The sequence below is a fragment of the Gobio gobio genome, assembly GCF_949357685.1.
Source record: "Gobio gobio genome assembly, chromosome: 12".
NCBI lineage: Eukaryota > Metazoa > Chordata > Actinopteri > Cypriniformes > Gobionidae > Gobio > Gobio gobio.
Genome location: NC_137105.1, coordinates 9,528,421 through 9,553,597, shown reverse-complemented (window position 1 = coordinate 9,553,597; position 25,177 = coordinate 9,528,421). Strand labels below are relative to the sequence as shown.

The 25,177-nt window shown below is 36.9% G+C and overlaps 1 protein-coding gene across 10 annotated transcripts in view; it reads right to left on the bottom strand.

Annotated features, from left to right (window-relative positions):
- Window positions 1-1,580: 1,580 nt before the first annotated feature.
- The window catches only part of mark3b (MAP/microtubule affinity-regulating kinase 3b), a gene marked incomplete at its 5' end in the record, with an annotated part of 94,306 nt that continues 70,709 nt past the window's right edge, over window positions 1,581-25,177 (bottom strand). For 2 of the 10 annotated variants that reach the window (XM_079830718.1, XM_079830716.1), the window contains 9 exons: window positions 1,587-3,039; window positions 7,068-7,112; window positions 11,662-11,688; window positions 13,499-13,768; window positions 15,315-15,494; window positions 19,210-19,313; window positions 21,835-22,046; window positions 22,263-22,413; window positions 23,583-23,695. In XM_079830718.1, coding sequence (XP_079686844.1) covers window positions 2,694-3,039; window positions 7,068-7,112; window positions 11,662-11,688; window positions 13,499-13,768; window positions 15,315-15,494; window positions 19,210-19,313; window positions 21,835-22,046; window positions 22,263-22,413; window positions 23,583-23,695 — 1,448 coding nt within the window. In that variant the 3' untranslated portion in view covers window positions 1,587-2,693. Of the gene's footprint in view, window positions 3,040-7,067; window positions 7,113-10,194; window positions 10,276-11,661; window positions 11,689-13,498; window positions 13,769-15,314; window positions 15,495-19,209; window positions 19,314-21,834; window positions 22,047-22,262; window positions 22,414-23,582; window positions 23,696-25,177 lie in introns of all 10 variants that reach the window. The other 8 variants (XM_079830719.1, XM_079830717.1, XR_013817604.1 and 5 more) reach the window with 7 other exon arrangements.

Sequence of the window (25,177 nt, the reverse complement as noted above, 5' to 3'; positions counted from 1 at the left end):
TGTTATATAATAGATAAGATGCTGGAAATTATATAAGGAATCAGGTGATATGTGTGACAGGCTAACATTATCTTCTAAAATGCCAAATCATTTTATTTTTTTGCCCTAAAAAGCGCCTATTCCTTTGTTTCCAAATGTATTTTGGAAAATAAAGCTAATAATAATATAAAGTGTGGACGTATTTGACTACATTTTGTTGATCTCTTAAATACTTTTTTTATGTTTTTTTTTTTTTTTTTTACATATAAATTGTGCCTACTGCCTACACACACACACACACACACACACACACACACACACACACACACACACACACACACACACACACACACACACACACACACACACACACACACACACACACACACACACACACACACACACACACACACACACACACACACACACACACACACACACACACACACACACACACACACACACACACACACACACACACACACACACACACACACACACACACACACACACACACACACACTAATATGCTGTTATACTCCATATAAAAGTCCATAGAAAACTCTATTTTTGCAGAGTCCTATCTAAAGGGTTAATGGTGCCACCTAGATATCAACTGTAAAATTTACTAATTTTACCTCTTCCCAACAGGGAAAACCATCAACAATCAAAAATGCATGAGTATATGGTGCCATGGCGTTGCAATAAAAAAAATGTGGTTATAATGGAAGTCAATGGGGCAAAAACAGCCACAAACATGAGCAACAAAAACTTAAAATCTGATGCTGCACAAAAACTAACAATGCATCAAAGCCAATGTTGTTTCTAATCTTTGACATGTGCAAGACTGTGATAAAAGGTAAAAAAAAAAATCCAGTCCACAATCACTTTTTATATTGAAGGCATTTTGTGTGTTTTTTCCCCCCAAATCAGTGACATCATTTATGAATTTGGCAATTAAAGAGTTAAAATCCAGATAAAAAAAAAAAAACATTTAGTAGGTTTGATCAGGACTGAGGTTGATTAATAGATTTATGCAACAAAAAAAAAATGAAAAATATATTTATCCGATACATTTTTACAGCAGTTTAATTTAGTGGCTGTTTTCATCTACGAACATAACGAAAGAGTAGTGAATTTGAACAATGCATAAGGGTTAAATATATATATATATATATATATATATAGAGAGCAATGGGATTCTTGCAAATTCTCTGTAAATGCTAACCAATGCTGACCTGTGGTTGAGGTAATTATCATCTTTTGTGCAGAAAATGACTTGCTTGAGACCTGGAACTAAGACCCATATCCAGACCAAGACGTTATGCTTGAAAACTTAGAGTAATCCCAATCAAGGCCACGATATCACGACTCAAACTTTTTAAATCACAGGACATTTCACATCCAATAAAACCTCCTAAATATGACTGCATGAAAAGAGCAATAAAGGTCAAAGTATACAATGATCGTCGTGGTGGGTTTATCATGTAGAGGGTGTCTTTGGTTGTAATTAAATTAAATGTTCCACTATTGATTTCATGGATAATAAACATTTATATGCCTTGTAAAACCTGTCCAACAAAAGCCACTCTGCAAATCATTGATTTTCAGTTGTTTTAATGGAGACACTGATTAACCTTATTCTGTGATGAGTTACATTAATTTCCATAGTTTCCGACTCACAGCCAGACTTAGAAAAGAAAAAAAAAAGTATATCAATATGCTGTTGCTGCAAAACTAAGGTACATTATTTACATTCCAAAAAACAAACAGAAACATCGAAACAAAATAATAATAATAACAACAGTGCCGATGGTTCTTAGGGATGGGAGTGAATACTGAAGCCTAGACATGGCAAGTGAAACTTCTGAACTGAACGGTGTCCCACTCTATGGTGCGCCCTGGGGGCCGGAGCCAAAACCAAGACATTACAACAACACCCGTCATCGCCTCAGACGTGTAAAAAAAAAAAAAAAAACACTTTGTAAGGAAACAAACTAAATACTTCAACGGACCAGGAAGGACATTCCCGATCTCGTTCTTGACGTTCCATTGCAGTAGCCCGTTGGCTGAAGTGCACTCGATCCTGGCCGTCTTCAGCCATGTGTAGCACTAGAAAACAACAGGTGGGAATATCCCGAAGCGGGACAGGGGGTTGAGGAGGAAAAAATGTTTGGGAAAGCGGAGGAATGGATGGAGAGCACATCTGGTGCTTTCGAGGGAAAGTGCGCAAATAAGTTTCTAATCGAACTCAACATTGGCCACTTGCTTTGGCATTCAAGAAGGATTTTGGGAGGAGGGCCGGAACGATAAAGAGAAATACTGGAGCGAAAATACTTCTTTTCAGTCACTGGTGTTAATCGTTTGTCCCCACAGGGCACCTACTGCAGTAGTGCTTAAACGAACAAACAAAAAAGAAAAAAAACCTGTCATTTTGTTTTCCTACAGTTTGAAATAATAATACACAATAATAATAATAATAATAACATCAACAATAACGACAATAATAATATTAATAATGCTTCAAAGATGCAGGAAATTATTGCCTAAGGCATGATTCTATACAATATCTTCAGTACATACTTTGTAAGTGTTTGAGGAAAACGATCCTTGTATCTGCTACTTGTTCAAAAAGAATGTGCAGCTTGATTACTCTAGTTTTGTGCCTTAGTCCTTTTTGCTGCCTTTTCACATTTTCACCCCCCCCCCCCCCCTTACAGCTTTAGTTCGTTGGCGATTTTTGAGGCGATGTTCTTGAAAGCGATGGACGTTCCTGATATCCGCTTGAAGCGGACGCCGTTTAGCGAGAGGCGGGGCAGTTTGCACACCTCCATCTCCCATTGGACCAAGCTCTCGGCGTGGCCGTCGCCGTGGACGCATAGGAGCAGAAAGCGCTCGCGCTGCTCGTAGTCGCAGTTGTTGGCGTCCAGGACTTTGCGGATCTCGCGCATCATCTCTGTGGGCTCCATGGAGGAGGTGGTCTTCATGCTCCAGGTGAAGCGTAGCGAGCGGGGTTTGGCGTCTTTATGTTCCTCTTTCTGATCCCCAGACACATTACGACTGCGGGAGAGAAGGGAGAACAATCAGAGAAATGTGCATTGGGTTGGATCGGGAATTTATGTAGACATGCTTGTGTGAACATGACAACATTAAAGGGTTAGTTCTTACCCTCATGTCGTTCGACACCCATTCATCTTCAGAACACAAATTAAGATATTTTAGTTGAAATCCGATGTCTAAGAAAGGCCTCCATTGGCAGCAATGACATTTCCTCTCTCAAGACCCATAAAAGGTACTAAAGACATCGTCACAAAGTCCATCTCACTACAGTGGTTCTACAACAATTTTATGAAGTGACGAGAATAGTTTTTATACACAAAACAAATCTAAATAATGACTTTATTCAACAAGTTCTTGTCATCCGTCTGGGCCTCTGACGCAGAGTCCTGCACGGGTTCGATTTTGTAAAACCGCATCTGACCAGTTTTCCGAAAACAGCACTAATTAAAATCCGCACCTGACTCGCTTAAAATAGAACTGAGACCCGACCCGCACACGCAATAAAATCAGTTTAGCATATCACATTATAGACACACTTACAAAAATATTTATTGCCAGCATACAGAAGTTATTACACGACCATTAACACAAGGACAACTTCAGCCGAAGCTGTCAAACATGGTTAAGTGTCCTTAATAGAACTGCTTGTTTGATAGAACTGCGTGTGCTTGGTTTGTTACCACAGTTATCTGCGTGCTTCCTCAGCAATGAAGTTCCACATTTGCGGCTATCTTTTCTTCAACTCCTCAGGATCCATATCGACAACTGCAGTGCAGGCAGATAATAAACTGATATGGATTTTAACTTATTTTATCAACTTGAAATACAGTCAAGGCATATTTTTGTATAGGTGTTCCTAAAAATATGCATAGATTTTTTTTAGGAACACATCTACAATATACATGCATATATTTTTTATATATTAATTTGCACCTGACTGTTTAAAACCCGTGTATAGACCCGTGTTTCTCCCTTGTCCGACCCGACCCGCACCCGTATCCGACACAGTTAGGATGTTTTTCACCCGCGCAGGACTCTGCTCTGACGTGAACTCACGGCGCATGCGCGAGAATATGAGCCGGCTTTGATAAGGCACTTTTACGTGCGCTTTTTCGTTTCTCACAGTTCGGGATCCAGGAAATGCACACTTTAGCACCACTTTGAACACTACGCCAAGACCGAAAGCACGATCAATGTAGAATTCAACGTATACATATCTATTACCCCTTTTCCACCAGAATGAACCGGGTGCTAGTTCAGAGCCAGTGCTAGTGCCAGTTCGTAGTTGGTTCCACTGACAAGCCTTCTAAGAACCGGTTTGCCTTTCCACATGCTGAGAGCCACAACAGAGCCAGGTCTTATGTCACTGTATACGTCTCATCTTTCTCAGCAACGCTAGCGAGGCAGCGGGAAACACAAACACACCAGGCTTGTTCGAGATGCATCGGCGCTGCGTAAACCGGTCCGCGTATGATATCAAAACACCGCATGCGTGAAACCGCAAAACACAGCGAATCCAACGCGTTCATGCAGCTCGCCGTAATTTGTATAGACGGAGATTACAAACGAGCAGCAGCTGTTAGCTCCATTAGCTGCTATTTCAAAAATGGCGGATCTCAAGTTTGTGTTCGTCTTGTTGACCCCGTCCCCAGCGCCTGACGTAATCGGTTCTTAATTCTAGCCCAGCAATGTTTTGGTGCTACTTAAGAACCACTTTTCCTGGTTCGAAGATGGTGCTTTGGGTGTGGAAAGACAAAGAACCGATTTGAAACTAGGCTCTGGCTCCGAACTAGCTCCAGCACTGCCTTGGTGGAAAAGGGGCATATGAGAACGCCGGCTCTACGTCATATTCTCGCGCATGCGTCATGGTGGTTCGTGAGTTCACGTCAGAGGCCCAGACGGAAGACAAGAACTTGTTGAATAAAGTCGTTATTTTGATTTGAACTATTCTCGTCGCTTCATAAAATTATTTTAGAATCACTGTAGAGAGATGGACTTTGTACCGACTTTAGTACCTTTTATGGGTCTTGAGAGAGGAAATGTCAATGCTGCCAATGGAGGCCTTTCTGAGCCATCGGATTTCGATAAGGTCTTACGGGTGTCGAACGACATGAGTGTGAGTAATTAACGACAGAATTTTCATTTTTGGGTGAACTAACCCTTTAAGGCCAGAAACGTACGCAAGTAGACAAACACACACGTGAATGCTTGGCTGATGCATTGATTTCCTTGCAGGGACTTTTTGTATTTTGATTGTTAAAGGGATAGTTCACCCAAAAATGAAGATTCTGTCATTATTTACTCCTCTACAAGTTGTTCCACACCTGTATGAATTTCTTTCTTCTGCTCAACACAAAAGAAGATATTTTGAATAATGCCGGTAACCAAACAGTTGATGAACATGGAAAAAAATTACTATGGAAGTCAATGGGGTGCATCAACTGGTTACCGACATTATTCAAAATATATATTTTTTAGTGTTCAGCAGAAGAAAGAAATTCATACAGGTTTGGAACAACTTGAGGGTGAACTATCCCTTTAATATCAGTTTAATTTGAATCATTTAGAGTTTTTAAAGTGTTTGTTAATTTGGAAAATGTTCATGTTAATTTATTTTAAATGTACATATTTTATTTAGTTTTCAATCACTTACACTATTTTTTTTTTAAAGAAATTAATATTTTATATATAAAGTGCTTAAAAGTGACAGTAAAGACATTTATAATGTTACAAAAGATTTCTATTTCAAGTAAATGCTGTTTTTTTAGTACTTTCAATGCAGCAAATCATCATATTAGAATGATTTCTAAAGGATCATGTGACTGAAGACAGGAGAAATTATGCTGAAAATTCAGCTGAGACACCACAAGAATAAATTATATATTAAAATATAATATAACAGAAAACAGTTATTTTAAATTGTAATAATATTTCATAATATTACCGTTTTTACTGTATTTTTAATCCAATAAATGCAGCCTTGATGAGCAGAAGAGACTTGTTTTAAAACCATTAAAAAATCATTCCGACCCCAAACAAATTTTTTTAGTCAATGAAAAAAATATTGCCAATATTTGTGTGCATTCTTGCATTACTGTGGATCGCCAATCTGAAAGTTTATGCACTTATTATAGTAATTACGATAACTGGGTAATAACCAGGTAATAACCTTATATTACCCAGCACTTTCTTAGGTAAGTACACTGTAAATACATGTAAGTGCATGTACTGTAAAATAAAGTGCAACCACGAAATGTATTCAGTCACTTTTTGAAACAATGTCATTACAGCCGTGTTTGCGTTCACATACGTTTCAGGCCTTTATTGTGAAGAGATTGATGTGTGTACATGAACATAACAAAAACAAGTTCTTGTACTAATTTTCCACTGTTTTCAGTTTCAACACATCATGCACTGAACCACCCGAGTGTATTTGACATACAGTGAACACAAAAGTAACCATGCAGAGATACAGGAACAGTGCAGTGAGCAAATCAAGGGTGCAAATATAAGAATATAAAGAAAAAATACATCATGTTTCCAAGCTCAGATCCACAAAATCCACTACAGGATGCTATATATTTTTGAGGGTGGTTGCCAAGTGATTTTAGTGTTATTATTTTAACAAACCCCTATCTCTTAAGTATGAGCAACACTGCTATGACCTTAGCAAACGGCACTAATAATCCTGTTGTACTTCCTTCTTGCCACAAGATGGCAGATAAGTCGAACTAGCTGCCAATGCAACCAAATGCTTATTGACTTTGTGGCATATTTTGATATTCACAGAACAGATTTGGGGTTTATTGGTCCTTTTGAGACTCACATAAGCTTTCCTGATTAAACTCAATGCATGATCTTTGGGAATTACGTCAGATGCCAGTTATGTATGTTTGTAGAGCATTAATCAGCATAATGGGGTTAAGTCTGTGGAATAATGTCAGGCCTAATAAAAGTCCAGAAGGCAAACAAAAAATGGGAAATGATGGCGTAAATTCAGAGCTGTAAAACCTGATGTCCTGTCTCACCTTGAGTCCTCATACCTCCCATTTCTATCGCATTCTGCCGGCACTCTTTAAAAACCAGGATGAAAAAGAGAAAAATAGTTTAGAGGCAAGAAAATCTGAGACTCACTGATACAAGAAAGAAAGATAAGAAAACAATAGCGTTTCAGACATCCTAGGACAAAAGAGAGATAGACAATATGGAGAAGACGGCACCAACAGATTCAATTTCCTGTGTAAGTGGAGAGGAATATTGGACATGCACTTAAAGTTGACCTGTGTGGAGAGATAGAGGCTATTACAGATACCCTTCCTGTACCCTATGATTCAACTTCCTGTTCTAAATAGCTCCCATGCAGTGGACACAACTGAACTGGTTCTGTCTGGAAAGAAAGACTTCAAAGGAAGGGGTTTCGCACAATTAATAAAAAATATGCACATTTGCTTAAAAGAGAAAATGTGGGGCATAGTGGGGGTAAGCTGTACCACTTTTTACTCAAGCCGTCTTCTAGACAGCAGTGAAATTAATATAGCTAATTATTAATATTTAATATTCATTATTTTTTAGCATATTAATTAATATTTCAGGATATCTGCTTTCAAGTGAAATGAGAATAAAGCTGAAAGCTGCCACTGGCACAGCTTACCCCAACCATATGACACACTTTACTTTTAACTTGTACACTACCGTTCAAAAATTTGGGCTCAGTACATTAAAGAAAGGAACACTTTCATTCAGCAAGGATGCATTAAATTGCTCAAAAGTGACAGTAAAAACATTTATAATGTTACAAACGATTTCCATTTTAAATAAATGCATCAAATCAGCATATCAGAATGATTCCTGAAGGATCATGTGACACTGAAGAAGGGATTAATGATGCTGAAAATTCAGCTGTGTCATCAAAGGAATAAATTACATTTTAAAATATATTTAAATGGAAAACTTATTTTAAATTGTAATAATATTTTACAATATTACAGCTATTACTGTATATTTCAAATAAATACAGCCTTGGTGAGCATAAGATACTTTTTTTTTATATTTAAAAATCTTGCAACCTCAAACTTTTGAATGGTAGTGTGGATATATCGTTAGGATATGGACAAATTTGTTTTAAACATGAACAAATAATTTTTTAGCATTAATGCTTATTTTCTCATAGGCAGCTGTGTATGATGGGCTGTTTCTAAATGTCTGGTCATGTGTACAGTTTGCTAGATTACCCACTGACTCATCTGATCCCTCTCTTTTTTATGACATTAATGCTACATAATACAAAACACATTAAATACAGATATATTCAGCTATTAGAGGACATTTATCATCCACATGTAAAAGAGATTAGGAGAGGTCATGCAGCGGCGTGGGCAGTGTGCAGCAGTCAGAGGAGAGGACGGTGGCTGAGAAGTGCTCTTATGGGGCAACAATTACAGGCAAACTGCCTCTGAAATGGATCAACATCCACTGTGACAGCTTCCTTGCAGCATCCTGCCACTTCTGAAAGGAATAGTACGGGTTAAATACAACTTAAGATCTCTTGATAGCATCTGTGGCAAAAACAAACTATCCTGCTTGTAGATGCTATAACTACACACTATAATCCCTGCATATTTTAAAAATCATAAAATGTGCAGAGAACACATATTTCACATAATTTAAATATTATAACATTTGAATATATTAAAAATATTAAATAATTTATATATGATTTAAAAGGATAGTTAATTAAAATTTTCATCATTTACTCACCCTCATGTCGTTCCAAACCCGACTTTCGTTCATCTTTGAAACACAAATGAAGATCTTTATAAAAAATTCTGAGTGGTTTTGGTCCCTTCGTTGACAGCTACGCAACTCATTTAATCTTTGCTACTATATTTCATTTGGAAATCACATTCAGACACAAATTTAGATGCAATTTTACTGCCTGGAAGGTAGTGAAACCGCGGAATGAATTGAGCGGTTTAGTCCGAAATTCCTGAAGAGACTTGATCACTTTATATGATGAACAGATTGAATTTAGGCTTTTATTCACATATAAACATTGATTAGCAAAAATAAAAAGAAGCTCAACTGTACATGATTGACGCGTGAGCTTTGTGGAAGCTCAAACGTGCTGCGTAACACGAGAATGAACCTCATTGGTTCTTGCTGAAGCTCAAACGTGCTGCGTAACACGAGAATGAACCTCATTGTTTTCTCAAACAAGCGAACATTCTTGAGCTTCCGTTTACCACAACCGATGTGTGAGTTGATGAATGTTTACATATGAATAAAAGCCTAAATTCAATCTGTATATCTGTATATCATATAAAGCGATCGAGTCTCTTCAGAAAATGTTTACTAACCCGCTAATTCATATGGATTCGTTTTATAATCTCTTTATGAACTTTTTGAAGTGTCAAAGTGGTAGTTGCGTAGCTGTCAATGGAGGGACAGAAATCTCTCAGATTTAATTAAAAAGATCTTTATTTGTGTTCTGAAGATGAGTGAAGGTCTTACGGGTTTAGAACGACATGAGGGAAAATAAATGATGACAGAATTTACATTACATTTACAAATAACATTATTTAAATATTATTTAAAATATGCAGTGATTTTAAATAACTGCATTCATGGTTTTGCCACTGAACACAACTTTTTAATACCTTTTTACAAACTGAGGAATGAGTCAAATTTATTTCCTGTGTTATTCGACAACAGGCCACAGATGCTGTCAATAGAGTTTAACTTGTATCCAAGTATATTTATATATAGCGGTATAGCGTTTTTTTTTTATATATATATGGTCAACTTGCCTTAGTGAACATAAAATGAAGATTACATATTAATATCATTTCTCTCATTTATGAAGAACACGAGTCAGAGTCACTGTCTTTAAACACATTTTAAAGGAACATCTGCCCAATTTCTGGATTACACAAATCAGAAGTTATCCATCGAAAACTGTTATCTGTTGAAGTCATAACAGCACAGGCGGGAATAAAAGCGCTGGGATTGCGAGACCACCTGGAGGAACAATTCATCTGGGTAAGTCAAAAAGGAAGAGCTGGAAAATCAGAAATCCTGCTACTTCTAGAGGTGGATTCTGTAGCATGAGGGCTGAAAAAAGGAGAGGGTGTTTGTCACAACAGGAAATGGTGGTACCTTAACTCCAGAAATCTTGTAAAGAACACCTCTCATTCGCCACATCTGTCAGCAGCTAAATTAAGAGCCCAGTAGGGTGGCCTGAATTACACAACCAAGAGCAAGTCTGTTACCGTGTCGCAGGAGATGCATTTATGCATTCATTTCCTCATCGTCAGAAAAGATTCATATTTAAAGGTGAATCTCTGAGGGATATAACACAGTAGACATTCATGATGACCTATATACATCTCACAAAATCTGTCAAGAACATGTCCCCACCATATTTCACATCAAATATACAGAACAATAAATAATATTTTTACATAAAAGAAAATGGAGCCTTTTTTGCGCATTATTTTCATGTAAATTTAGCATGTTTTAAATACAAATTACAGTAAAAAAAATGAAAAAATCTCATTACTGTAAAGCAAAAAAAGTTATTAAAAAAGTTATTTAATATTATTCATAGTGTTATATAATGGTAGTATTTGTTATACTGCCCGAAATTAAGCAGATATAAATAAACATTAAAAAAAAAACCTGTAATATGTTTTTTATAAATTATAATATATTACAATTAAATCTTTTGAACATATATAAAAATTATATTACAGTAATGAGAATCACTACTGAGAATAATGGAAATTACACATGCAAAAAAATTATAATTGTGCTGTCAAATCGATTAATCATGATTAATCGCATCTAAGATAAAAGTCGTTGTTTACATAATGTGTGTATGTCTGTGTACATATTATATTTATATATTGTATATGTGTGTGTGTGTGCGCGTGTATAAATATTATATATATATATATATATATATATATATATATATATATATATATATATATATATATATATATATATATATATATATATATACATATACACACACACACACATATAAACACACACACACGTATTATGTTAGATGCGATTAATCGTGAATTATTGATTTGACAGCACTAATATATAATTAGATAAATATAATTTATCTTCATTTTAAAGTTAAATGCGACCCAGGCAAGTTTTCATGAAATTCAGTTATATATAAACAAAGAGAAAAACATTATTATTCAAGTCCAGAGGTTTGGATATTTCATGGCTGACTGAAGAATGCTGTCATTGAACAAATGTACCCATTACTGTCCGCTGTAGGTAATCTAACACACAGCCTTCCTCGAGGACAAAAGACGTGAATGGAGAATGAGGCTCTAATGTATAAATCTGTAAGGAGACTAATGAATCTATTGTGCTCAGCTGTATCCTATGAACAGGCATGCATGGGTGATTAGTCTTCAGGTGCTGCTCATCAGAAAACGGCAGAAGTCTCAGGCATGCTCAGTTGCACTCCGATTAAGAGACAGTGTGTCAAAGGTGAGTGACAAGCAATTAATCGAAAAACATCTTCACGCTAGGGTTAAGAGTTAAACTTCAAATTTCAGCTCTGGTTAACTGCACACAGCTCAACGAGGGTCCTACCTTTTGGTAAACCTGAATGACATATTTCTACAAAAGAAACAGAAAACAGACATCGATCAACATCTGGAGTAGATGTGTTGTCTCTTAAGGACATGTAGGGGATTCTGATGCCACTGATAACAGTTCTGACATGCCAAAACTACTGTATAACATCCAGTGTTTTTTTAACATCCTTCAAAATTTGGAAAGCTACTAACTTAACTACATTTTTAAAGACCCCCTGTGGTGAAAATCAGGTTTTTAAAGGTGTCATGAACTGGCTTTTAAAAATTTTTTATACTGTTGTCTGAGGTCAACTTATGACGTTCGCGTGGTTTTTACATTCAAAAACATCATAATGAACAAGTAATAGGCAATTTTCTACCCTGGTTTTGTACCGCTCTCATGAAACGCTCGGTTTTTATGGGCAACCCACATTGAAGACTTGGAAGTAAATTGCCACGGCTAGGATTGGATAAGATTTGCATATTTAATGAGCTTCAGCTCCCCTGTCAGTACATGTGGGAATTGTTTTGAAAGCGTCTGGGAAAACGGAAACCGGAATGAATCGCCCACATGTTCTAAACTTCCGCGGTTGTATTTTTCCTTCAAATATCAAGTCAAGAGAGTGAACAACGCACATCAAGAAAGGAATGTTATTTCACTATTTAAGTTTTGGTAGCCCGTCTGGAAAACACATAGCCCCGGGATGTTGAGCTTTGCGAGCCCTGACCCATACATGTCCGAGTCTAATCCCGAATCGCAATGAACCAACAACACCACAAATAGGATTCATCAGCCTTTGACAGCATGCTAATGTTCAGTTAGACACGTACAAATCAATAGATAGCCTATCAAATGATCTGTAACAATGCAATAATATCACATACAAGAACATGTTTTACTCACATTAGGGTGTTGCTTCATTCATTCATGTAATGAATTTGCTTCATTTGTAGTTATATGTTTTTAATATGCTTTAAGCCAAACCATGTGCAAACACCATTGCTGAGGATTTTCTCCTTAAAACGGCACTGTACCAAAGAGATTCTTAAAAAAGCGGTTTGAAATGGCTTGTTTTCCTGCATCACAAACATAACCAATCCCATCAACGTGCAGGGCGGGGCTTTTTGCCATTGACTTATGATGTTCAAAGTGTTTCTAAGGACGCTAATTTTTAGAAGGCAGCTGTCTGACTCTGAGATGGTGAAGAGGAATATGGTTTGTATAACATTAGCAACACATTATTAGCTGTTTGATAACAGCGTCAAGCCAAAGGCTAATCATATTTATTACCGTTATGTGTCCAACGTTGTAGAGAGCGATACATAAAATGCATCAACATTCTGATACATCGACTTGTAGACACGCCTGTATAATTCGCTCTTCCTCTTCTTCTTATGAATCAGTTTCTGGTTCAAACATATATGGCTGAATTAAACCAATATTTCCACTTGCCAGTAGCGTTTACTACACTTGACTGAGTGGATCAGGCAGTCTGAGCTGGTGTGAGTGAGTGGAGGCGGGGATCATTTGCATATTCATTGTTCCGCGTATAAAGATTACTTAAATATAAATGTTGTATTATCATTAGAAGTTTCAAAAGATAAAGTTACTGACTGCAGGGGGACTTTAAGTAGTTTTATAGTAGCTGTTTACAAAATAGTGCGTCTTTTCCGGTAATAAACCTATTTTTGAACCTATCAAACTGCTAATGCTTGCATATTTCAAATTCCCACTCCAAATTAACACTTTCCTTCTTATCCCACTGAAAATGGATTTCCATTGGTAACAGTTACTTCCTAAAGGTGCGTTGGAAGGTTTTGTTGTGTATTGAGAGCATGAAGCGTTCATTTACCTGCGCGTGAGCTTGGATGTGAGCTTCGTGAAGAGGTTTGTAGATCCGCGGCTCCGGGACTGTGAGAGTGGCGTGGCATCGTGCGATAAGGTTGGAGAGGCAGGGGGTCCGTTATAGGTGGCTGTGCGTCGCTCCCTCAGCTGGCCTCCGTGGAAAGTGCTGCGGCTCAGCGTGCCTCGTGGGAAACGCAGGCGGTCCGGGGGAGTCGCGCTACTAATACTGTGGGTGGAGGAACCAGGGTTCCGCTGACTCGTCTGAGCCGCACTCGTGCTGAAGAGAGATGTTATTACGGTTATTAACTAAAACTATTAAAAACATTTTGGTAACACTTTATTTTACAGTGTTCTTGTTACACGTTACATGTACTTACAATTAATAACAGTAAATTATGCATAATTACACGCAACTAACAAACCTCAACCAAACCCTAATCCTACCGTAAGTACATGTAATGAATTATTATTACCCAGTACTTAAATATATGATTACACTGTAACAATGACACCTTAAAATAAGTGTAACCAACATTTTTTTTGTTAATTGAAATACAGCTAAGATAAAATATAAATTTAAACCAAAAAAGTAAAAGAAAATGAAAATGTTGCTTTGGCTACTGAGTAGCCAAGTACTAGAATCACTAAAACTTAAATTAAATTAAAAGAAAACTAAAAAGAAATACATTACCGGTCAAAAGTTTGGAAACATTACTATTTTTAATGTTTTTAAAAAAAAATTAAATAATTCTTTAAAATATAATATATTTCTGTGAAAAAAATAATTTAAATAAATGCGGTTCTTTTTAACTTTTAATTAATAAAAGAATCTTGAAAAAAGTATCACAAGTTATAAAAAATATTAAGCAGCACAACTGTTTCCAACATTGATAACGAATCATCATAATATTAGAATGATTTCTGAAGGATCATGTGACACTGAAGACTGGAGTAATGGCTGATTAAAATTCAGCTTTACATCACAGGAATAAATCATATTTTAAAGTATATAAAAATATAAAACCATAATTTTAAATTGTAATATTAAATAACAATATTATTTTTTTCCTGTATTTTTTATCAAATAAATGCAGGCTTGATGAGCATATGATAATTCTTTTAAAAACATAAAAATAGTAATGTTTCCAAACGTTTGACTAGTACCCTATATAAAGGTACTAAAGCACATAAAACTACTAAAATAAAAGATCATTCAAAATATAACACTGAAATTATGACAGAAATTTAATTTTAGAGTGAACTATCCCTTTGAGCCACAGTTAAAATGTCAATGAATATTACAAGAGAATGTAGCAAAATATCAAACCAATACAATCAATCTACAAACAAATGATGCTTAACCTTTTTCAGAAATAATTTCTTAATAAACCAGTGTTTTGGTGATTTTTAGTGGATGTATGAAGTCAGTCTGCAATCTAGCAATCTGTGCTCAACAAAAGTCATAATCTGCGTACAGATGTTTTTTGCACATATAATAAATAAAAATAAAAATATCAACAGTCTTTCCACTAGTCATTTACTAGGTTAATGGAGTTTATATCCTACATTAGTGGGTTTAGACACCAGGAAGTTAGTTTAACGGTTTGAGTGGGAAGATGCAGGAACTCCTCAAACGTTAAAACGCACCGGAAGCTCCATGACGAGTCCTCCCTGATTGGTTGAAACACTAGAGGTATGAGACGAGGGTGGCAGGACATTAAAGACGCAGACAGCAGAGAGGTCAGAGGGCGTTAGAGAGGAGGAGGAGTCGGGCGATGAAGAGACACACTAAGATTAGAGACAGACGCTAAACTCGTCTTTACTTGGGCCTGAAGAGGTCAGAGGTGCCGTTGTTGAGCGGTAAGGTGCCGCGGCAGGTGTGTCCGGAGGCAGAGAGGGACGTGGCCTTTTGGTGGCGCAGACGGACCGAGGCTGATGAGGTGGCGAGAGCCACAGCGTAAGCCGTCGGACTCGTGCTGACACATCCCGACATTTCACTCAGACTGGCCGAAGGCAGACGGGTAAATAAACAGCATTGGGATGGATCAGACATATACGTACGAATAAAGCAGAGCAAATGATAAAACCCCAATCAGAAAATGCATCAGATTCCTTAAAGGTGCACTGTGTAAATTTCAGCGGCATCTAGTGGTGAGGTTGTAAATTGCAACCGTCTACCGCTCACCCCTCCCTTTCGAAGCACATAGAGAAGCTACAGTGGCCAACACAGGACAAAGATGTCGTCGTCTGAGACAGCAGAGAGTAGCTAGCGCTCCGTATAGCAGTTTGTCCATTTAGGGCTACTGTAGAAACATGGCGGCTCAAAATGGCGATTTCACTGTAAGGGGACCCGCGGTGTATGTAGATAGAAATGGCTCATTCTAAGGTAATAAAAACATATTGGTTCATTATGTAAGGTCTTTATAAGGGCTGTGCTCAGAATATCTATACAACGATACATCGTCATGAACTCCTGACGATGTATACAGCAGCTGCCATATCGATACTGTGTGCTTTTGAATGTAATCAACGCGACGCGAGCAGCAGTGCAAGACATTCAAAATGGAGAAGAGATTTTCAGTTAATGAATGAACAAAACATTGCAGCGCGCCTTACATCCATTAAATAGCAATACTCTTTGTGCTTTGTTGCTATTGATATAAAACAAAGTCTCGGATTTCAAATTACGTCCATTTTATTACGAAATTCAAAAACATAAATACCATTTTGGCGCTGTGGCGTGAGATCGCTTTGGCGCAGCTCAGCTCGAGAGGTGAACGGATCTTCTTCCTTAATATTTAATACCAGTTACAGCGTGAAATGAACATCTGAACGTGTGTTAAAAGATAGAGTACAACTTACCGAAATCCGTATCATGTCACATGGAATCACTCGATCAGTGTTTCAAACGCGGAAAGGCATCAGTAAAACAGCTTACAATGTCATGTAACGTCACATTTATATTACCTCAGAAAAAAAACATATCCAGTGTCCATAAACTCGTTAGTCAGCTAGAAAAATTTACTCTAGAGAGGAGCATTTTGCTAGATATATGCACCATATTCCATATTCATTATAATTTGTAATGTTCTTCAATATTTAATGCATGTTTGAATTAATCTGGAAAGTTTTTATGGCGGCCACCATTTAAATGTTTATATTTCTAAAAATATGTATACTATATGATTATGTAATTTGTAAAGTTAATATTATAACTTTATTATTATAAAAAAACATGTAATTTAAGTGTTTGTACAAATCAGTTCATTTTTACCTTTAATATTATAGTACAACTGACTCCCATAGTTTACAGCATTAGTTAAGAGATTTGTTTTCCCAAATTTGTTTTAGATTTCAGATTTATCGCAAGATTTGTTTTACATTCAAAAATTTGCCATGTATTGTAGCTGATATATATCCAAAATAATCAAAATTGAACCAAGCCTTTCCAAAGTTTTTTTTGTGACAATTTATTGTTTTAATTTAACTCGTTTTTTTTTTTATGAGAAAAACAAAATAGTTTTTCAGTTGTCACAACTGTTATAACACTGGTTATTCAATAAACAGATATTACTGTTACTAAACTCTGCTCAAAAGAAATTTAATTCCAAATTGATCCATATCGTGATGCGTATCGTATCGTGACTTCAGTATCGTGATGCGTATCGTATCGTGACATTGTTGGTGATACACAGCCCTAGTCTTCATACACCACTGAAAACATAAGCCGCGTTTCCACCGCAGGAACTTTCCCCAGGAACTAGGAACTTTGGGGTGGTACTCGGTGTGCTTCGTCACAGCATTTTATTTCAACCGCCATTTTTAAAAGTCTTTTGCGAGGTTTGTTCTGTGTTCAGTAAAGATCAGTCTTGCTCTTTCTGTCTGATGGCGCGCGTTCGTCTGAGCCATCTCACGGTCAAGGTCAGTAATAGCTGATAATAACCTACGTTGTCTTATTTTAAATCTAGCTTTACGAGCTTTCAGAATATGCTTTAGTATCAGTGCTCGTCTTTCTTTTCCGCCGTTTTGTTAATTACCTCTTTGGTAAATCAATGCATAACCAGCAACAGCAGCGCTGCTTGCATCTCCTCCATACTTGTTATTGTTGCAGACAGTGTCGTGCAAAAATTATTACTTTCCGTTGCCAACTCGGAGGAGCAGTCACACGCAGTCCTACATCACCGGACTAATTTGCCTAATCTTCACGGTACTTTAGACCGCAGTGGAAACGCAGACAGTAGCAGGTCTGGGGGAAAAAAGTTCCTTAAAAAAAAGCTCCTGGTACAAATTTTTCCGGGTAATTTCAGTGGAAACGGGGCTATAGTTACGTATATTATATTGCATTTCTGTTAATAGATCCTCATAAATACTACACACTGCACCTTTAAAGCGATGACAATTCTGCCATCATTTAATCACCCTCATGTCGTTCCAAACCTGTATGATCTGGAACACAAATGAAAAGATTTTAAAGAATGTTTCAACTGTTTTTGTCCATGTACTGAAAGTCAATGGGGTCCAAGACAACACTGAGACATTCTTCAAAATATTTTCTTGTGTTCCACAGAAGAAGAAAAAAAAGAAAAGTTTATATTCAAAAGTTTTAAGTCGGTAAGATTTTGTTTTTCAAAAAAAGTATCTTCTGCTCACCAAGGCTGCATTTATATGATCAAAAATACAGTAAAACAGTAAAATGATTCAATATTATTACAATTCCAGTAACCGTTTTCTATTTATATACATTTTAAAATCTAATTTATTCCTGTGGTGACAAAGCTGAATCTTCAGCATCATCACTCCAGTCTTCAGTGTCACATGATCCTTCAGGAATCATTCTAATATGATGATTTGATGCTCAAGAAACATTTATCTTTTATTATCAATGTTAACCAAACTTTTGAATAGGACTGTATAAAGGTTTGGAATGACATTTTTGAGTGAACTATCAGTTTAAGACTAGCCGATTAGGTGTTCAGGCAACCCAGCGACTCAATTTTGAAAACATGTAATTTTGCGTATACCTAACATGGGATTTAGCACATGGTTGCTCTTTCTCTCTCTGGACTGCATGGCAAATCTAAGCGGTTCAGCACAGCAGACTGGTACAGCAAGGTTGACCATTGTGTTTTGTGACACGTCATTGCTGTCAATCAGCAGGACAGAGGCGTCTTAATCAAAAATGTCTGATGCAAACATCCCAAATGAATCTGGAGTTCTGGTGTGCCCATATGTGACATATTCTTCATCACCAGAATATTCATCATTACATTCATAAATGCTTAGACAACACCATTGAAACACTACGGACCCTAATCTCGGTCTTTCTCAGCGTTTCTGACCACTACGATTTGCACTTTGTATATTTAAGTATGCAGGACAGACTGTAGAAGTGATTGGCGTCTAGTGAAGCATTGTCATTTAATTTTTCTTATAATATGTCCAATAAATTATGGGATATAAGATATTATGGCAGTTATATTATATTATATTAGAATAATACACAATACTAAAATATTCTAAATTATGAAATATGAATATTTTGAAAAATATTGCCATTTGAACTGTGATTTTATAAGGATTTATCTCGTATTGCTTCTGCTGAGATATCAAGGCTGCAAGAGCAAAAAGGCATACAAACAGTGGCTCTCATGTCACACTGTCAAGGGTGTTCAAAGAATTCACAACATTTGACCTAAGCATGAAGTCTCAGTGACTCACCTGTTTTCTTTGCCGTTCTGGATGACGGCGTGGCGGTCTGTGGTATTCCTCTCACTACAAACGTACGTGTTCCTCCTGGTCATACCACTAGACACAGAATTGCTCTGCAGAAAAACATGTTGTCAAGTCTCCATTATTTTTTCATAGCATTTTATGTTACAAGCATTTCAGTTTCAAAGCAGCATCACAGTATAAACTCCAGAAAAAAAAAACAGATTCAGTTCAGTTCAATAACAGTGTCGATGTTGCAAATTTGATCAATTAAAAAAAAGATTCAGCTATGAACCAGAAGACAACAGTGTCAGTGCGATTTTGTTTTAATGTGAGTTTTAGGGGCCGTATAATAAATGGCACTGTTTTCTAACTAAAAGCGTAAAACTTTATTAATTTTGGCCGTTCATTTATACGACAACAGCATTTTGTGGGCCTGAAAATGGGTTTCAAAGTGCACGTTTTTGATATCACGAATTTGTGAAAACGGAGACGTCATGTGCATGCGTATTACATGTTCAGTCCATAGGCGCGTAGTTTATTTACAAAGTGACATCGCCAACTACTGGCCTGACATGCATAATACAGCGTTTTCGCGGATCTGTGTGAACATTGTCATTTTGACAATGGTGTCGTCTGTACACGAAAACTGCAAAGGAAAAACGTACCCTTAATGATTAATAAATAACTAAATAATAACAAACTTTAAACAATACAAAATAAGCGTCACTTTCATTAAAAATAAAAAGTAACACTTTAGTTTAGGGTCCAATTCTCACTATTAACTAGTTGCTTATTAGCATGCATATTACTAGAATGTTTATTAGTACTTCTAAAAGCACATATTATTCTGTACGACCATATTCTACAACCTTAATCCTATTCAATTCCTAAACTTAACTACCAAACTAACAATTAATAAGTAGTAATTAGGGGTGTATTGAGGCAAACGTTATAGTTAATAGTTAGTTAATAGTGAGAATCTAATCTAAAGTGTGACCAAACAAAAATTTAATAAATGTTATAATGTTCCTATATGTATAAACAATGTTTTTGACTGGGAAGGAGTCAATCAGGCCACGTTCAAATACTGTGCACATTAGCGAATAGGGATCATATTAAGCTCCTCATCAAGAGCGATCATAATGGAGCTCTATTAAATATGAAGCATAAGACCGCAGACTTCACATTTTAGAATTGCTCAGAAGATAACAACAGACGCATTGTCCTCTTGTAATCTGCAATTGGTGAGTAGCTACTTTGGTGGTTTAAGCCCCTGATTATTGTCAAATTCCCCTGATATTTGTGAAGATTCAATCACATTATAGACTTATTTTAATTTTAAATTCTTCTCCCTAGGCTAGTGGTGATGAAAAAAAATAGTTTTTTTTATTTAACTTAAATATAATGCGTTAAACAGACGGCAAGTTAAAAATTGTCTTGACATACTGCACTCTTTTCCATTTTGTTTGAACTTTTAAAAGCACAAACACGCTCGTTCTTTAGCTCACTGCAGTTTTAAAGCTATCTGTTCCGGCCAGTAAGTGGGACTGTCCATAGACATAATAAATACATAGACATACAGTATATGTCTATGGGATTGTCAGTCTGCAGTTTTCAATAAACCGTTATTGATTCAAAGCACTGATAAGGTAATAATAAAGGTGTTCACGCGCTTAATAACTGTACAGTTTACAATATGACTTTTTAAACGTAGTTTTAAGGTAAAATGCAAAAAATAATGCAGGATATTGAAGTTATTGATGCACTAAAAACAATTCTTAGCACCCCCTCTGAACTGTTAAGACCCCCTTAGCACCCCCAAGAAAAAAATCCTGAAGCCGCCACTGGGCACAAACAAAGCCAAGTTTGTGGATTCAATTCCCAGGGACTGCATAACTGCATAAAATTTATACCTTAATGCAATGTCTTAATGCAAGTTGCTTTGGATAAAAGCATCTGTCAAAGGCATAAATGAACTTGGATAAATGTGTCGCAATGAGCAAATGTTCAAAAATGTTCTCTATTAAAAAATGATGTCCTTCAAATGATGTATGATTTGAAGGTTCCAAAACAAAATCACCTAGCAACCATACCTTAAAATCCTTGGTAATAACACCAAATTCTACAAACACACACCAAGTCTACAACAAAAATATATACTCAACCTTTTCCCCACGATACCAAAAAAAATACGGTTGACACATCAGGTGTTTTTCCCCAACAGTAAACCAAATGTTCACATAAGACATAACAGATAATGTTTGCACGAATACTCGCCAAGACAGATATTTGGAAATACTGTAATTCTGTGTATGTGTGTATATCGGGATCGCACACTGTCTGAGGCATCTTTGTGCACACGCTTCAGATCTGTCAGTCAGCGCAAGTACGATCGTTTTCATGGACAAGGGAAAGGTACTCCTCTCCGAAAACGTACAAATAAAGACACTTTTAGATGTTTAATTGCTACTTGGAGCATCATTTTGGTGAAAACCTTAAAATCAAAAATGTTCACTTGTTTTGCCTGTAGTTCGAAATTATCCCATGCGCATTCCGAGCAACACACTGTTCAAATTGATTTTATCATACAAACAATACCATTAGAAAAGATCTTGGGTGGTAGTAACTCACCCCAGGGGCACCGGCGCTCTTTTTGCGGTCAGGAATGTCGGCCTTGTTTGGGTTGTTGGCGTTGCCCAGCAGGGGGCTTGGTGGAGCCATGCCACGGCTTCCAGACGAGCTGGACTTACGTGCCTGTGCACTGCCCTCCTCTTTATGGTCACTTTCTGCAGAAGTGGTCTGACTTCTCTTGGGGTAACCCACCGAGGGAATGGTTGGACCAGCTGCGAATGGAGACGAAAGGAGATTAGAAAGACAAAGACCTCATCGCAGGCACTATGTCAGGCCAAGTCACGTCACACTTGTTTATTTATATTTGATTCAATTAAATTCCATAATAGTATCGATGCAGCAAAATTAGTCAGTTATGAAACAAATCCGATTCAAATATAAAGCAGCTCTACAAAAGACAATACGTAAAGACCAAAAAGTGCGTTCACCCTGGTCACTGTAGCGACGCTGTTTCTGGTTGGTTGAGATGTTCTTTTGGACTTTGAGGTGAGATGGTGACTGGCCGTTATTGAGCTCGCTGTTGGGTCTGGCCTTGGCTAGAGAGAGGTTACTGCTGGAGCTGGAATCACTCACCTCCAACTGTGATCAGACAAAACAAAACATGTAAACCGTATGAGACAGACTTCTTCTTATGTCTGGATGTCAGTGCTGACGTCTAGCAAATGCAGGATTAGTGCGCAGTGGGAAAGGAGCGAATGTAATTCGCTAATCCAGCTTGAAAAGAATAACCAGCGATATGGGTTCAGAATGCCAATTGCCATGCTACAAGTCTAAAACATCCATAATCAGATGTCAAATATAGCCAGGCGTTTGACTATGAGCGTAAAGACTAGCCCACGCTGATGCTCATTCTGTTTGTTCTGTCTACTTAGGCAGGAAAGAGTTGTCTGACCAATATGACCTTCTTGGGTGGGTAAATCTAAAACCGTAACAACAAATTAATAATAGAGCAGAGTGCAACTAAGTGGTAACAATGAAAAAAAAGGGATAGCAATTTCCATGACAGGCTGTATAGATAATGTCAAATAAATGAGGAAAAAATTGGTACATTTTGCGGCCAAAATCTCCAAAAGTAAAGACTATAATTCTGCAAACAAAACAAAACTCCTGCATAACTAAGATTCCATCCAGATACTAAGTTGTCCTCAGAAACACTCTGTAGTTGTTGAACAGTCTGTGATTGTGCCAAATTACCCTAAAACATATCTTACTTAGACACTTGACCATTCAAAAGTTTGGGGTTAGTAAGATTTATTCAGCAAGGATGCATTCAATTGATCACAAGACACAAGAATGTTACAAAATATATATATATATATATATATATATATATATATATATATATATATATATATATATATATATATATATATATATATATATATATATATATATATATATATATATATATATATATATATATATATATATATATATATATATATATATATATAAAAAGTTGTTCTTTTGAGCTTTTCGGAATCAAAGAATCCTAAAAATATTTAGCATAGTTTCTTCAAAAATATCAGCACAACATTGATAATGAGAAATGTTTCTTGAGCATCAAATCAGCATATTAGAATGATTTCTGAAGGATCATGCAACACTAAAGCCTAGAGTAATGATTACATTTATACATCACAATATTTCTGTTTTTATTGTATTTTTGATCTTGGTGAACATTCTTTCAAAACGTTAGTGTATGCTGTCCTTTAGCATGCCAAATGTTCAACCCCCAACTAACTCACCTCAGTGGACTTCCTGCCCAACAGCAGGTAGGTAGCCGTAATTTCATCGTACTTCATCCTGGTCAGAGATTCGTGGATCTCCTCCCGTGAGTAACCCATTCCCACCATAATATCTGCAACAAACCAAACACCGACAGGTTATTAAAAACAATTCAATGTAGGATACTGTTACCAGCTGGTAAAAAAGGGGTTGGCCTCGAAATCAAGTATTTAAATTGGCCTTTATACAATACATATTGTTTCAAAGAAGCTTCACGGTAAAAAAAACAAACAGGAAAATAACAATCAATGATGCAAACTTGACAACATTTTAGCGGCATCTAGTGGTGAGGTTGCGAATTGCAACTGGTCACCCCTCCCTTTCGAAGCACATAGAGAAGCTACGGTGGCCGACAGAGGACAAAATTGCTGTCGTCTGAGACAGCAGAGAGTAGCTCTATAGAGCAGTTTGTCCGTTTAGGGCTACTGTAGAAACATGCCGGCGCAAAATGGCGATTTCACTGTAAGGGGACCCGCGGTGTATGTAGATAGAAATGGCTCATTCTAAGGTAATAAAAACATAACGGTTCATTATGTAAGGTCTTTACACACCACTGAAAACATAGTTATGTATATTATATTGCATTTCTGTTAATAGATCCTCATAAGTACTACACACTGCACCTTTAAGAGTCTTAGCAAAGCCAAAGGTGAAAGTGGCAAGTAGGGATGTCACAAATACCGGTACTTCGGTACCAAGTCGGTACTGAAATTTGAAAAATGTGACGATACCAGCATTTCTGTAGTACCGGTAGTATCGACCGCCGAGTATATTCGGTACCCGCAGATGCGTTCAGTCACTTCCGTGTTTATCTAAGCGCACTCTCAAATCAATGCCAATGCCGTCACAGTTTCATGTGCTAGACTAAATGTGACGGCCTCGGCTCAATTGAATGGTTCCTGCACTGGCGGTAAATGCTGTTAGAGACACAGAACTAGGCCTCAGAGATCAATTGAGTGTTTGAAAGGCAGACGGGCCTGCAGGAGCAGTGGAAAGAACAGGGCCCGTCTGACCTCAGCTACCATCGACCCCTGCACTCTGCCGAAACACCACCAATATCAGCGTCACGTTGAACGAAGCATGCCAGACTAACAGCTTCTGCTGAGCAAAAGGACTGCTTGTAGGACATTATGCAATGCAGTGAAGCCCAAATATCTCCCTTGATTGCACTCGTGAACCATAAAGCCCTGACGCACTCCCACGAAAACTCACTAATAAAAATAAATGATGAGCAGGCCTGAAAGATCTTATTATATCTGTAAATTTGGATTGTGTATTGTCTATCAGACAAAATCAGAAAGTAAGCAAGTACATAAACGCTTGCGTTACTGTGGCGGAAACAAAACTCTGTACCCAAGGGGGCAATAGAATTGCCTTCAAATGTGCAATTAAACTTTTGCTTTTCAGGTTTTTTTTTTTTTTTTAAAGAAAATAATACTTTTATTCAGCAAGGATGCATTAAACGGATAAAAAAGTGACAGTAAAGACAAATGAAAGATTTATATTTCAAATAAATGCTGTTCTTTTGAACTTTCTATTCATCAAAGAATCCTGA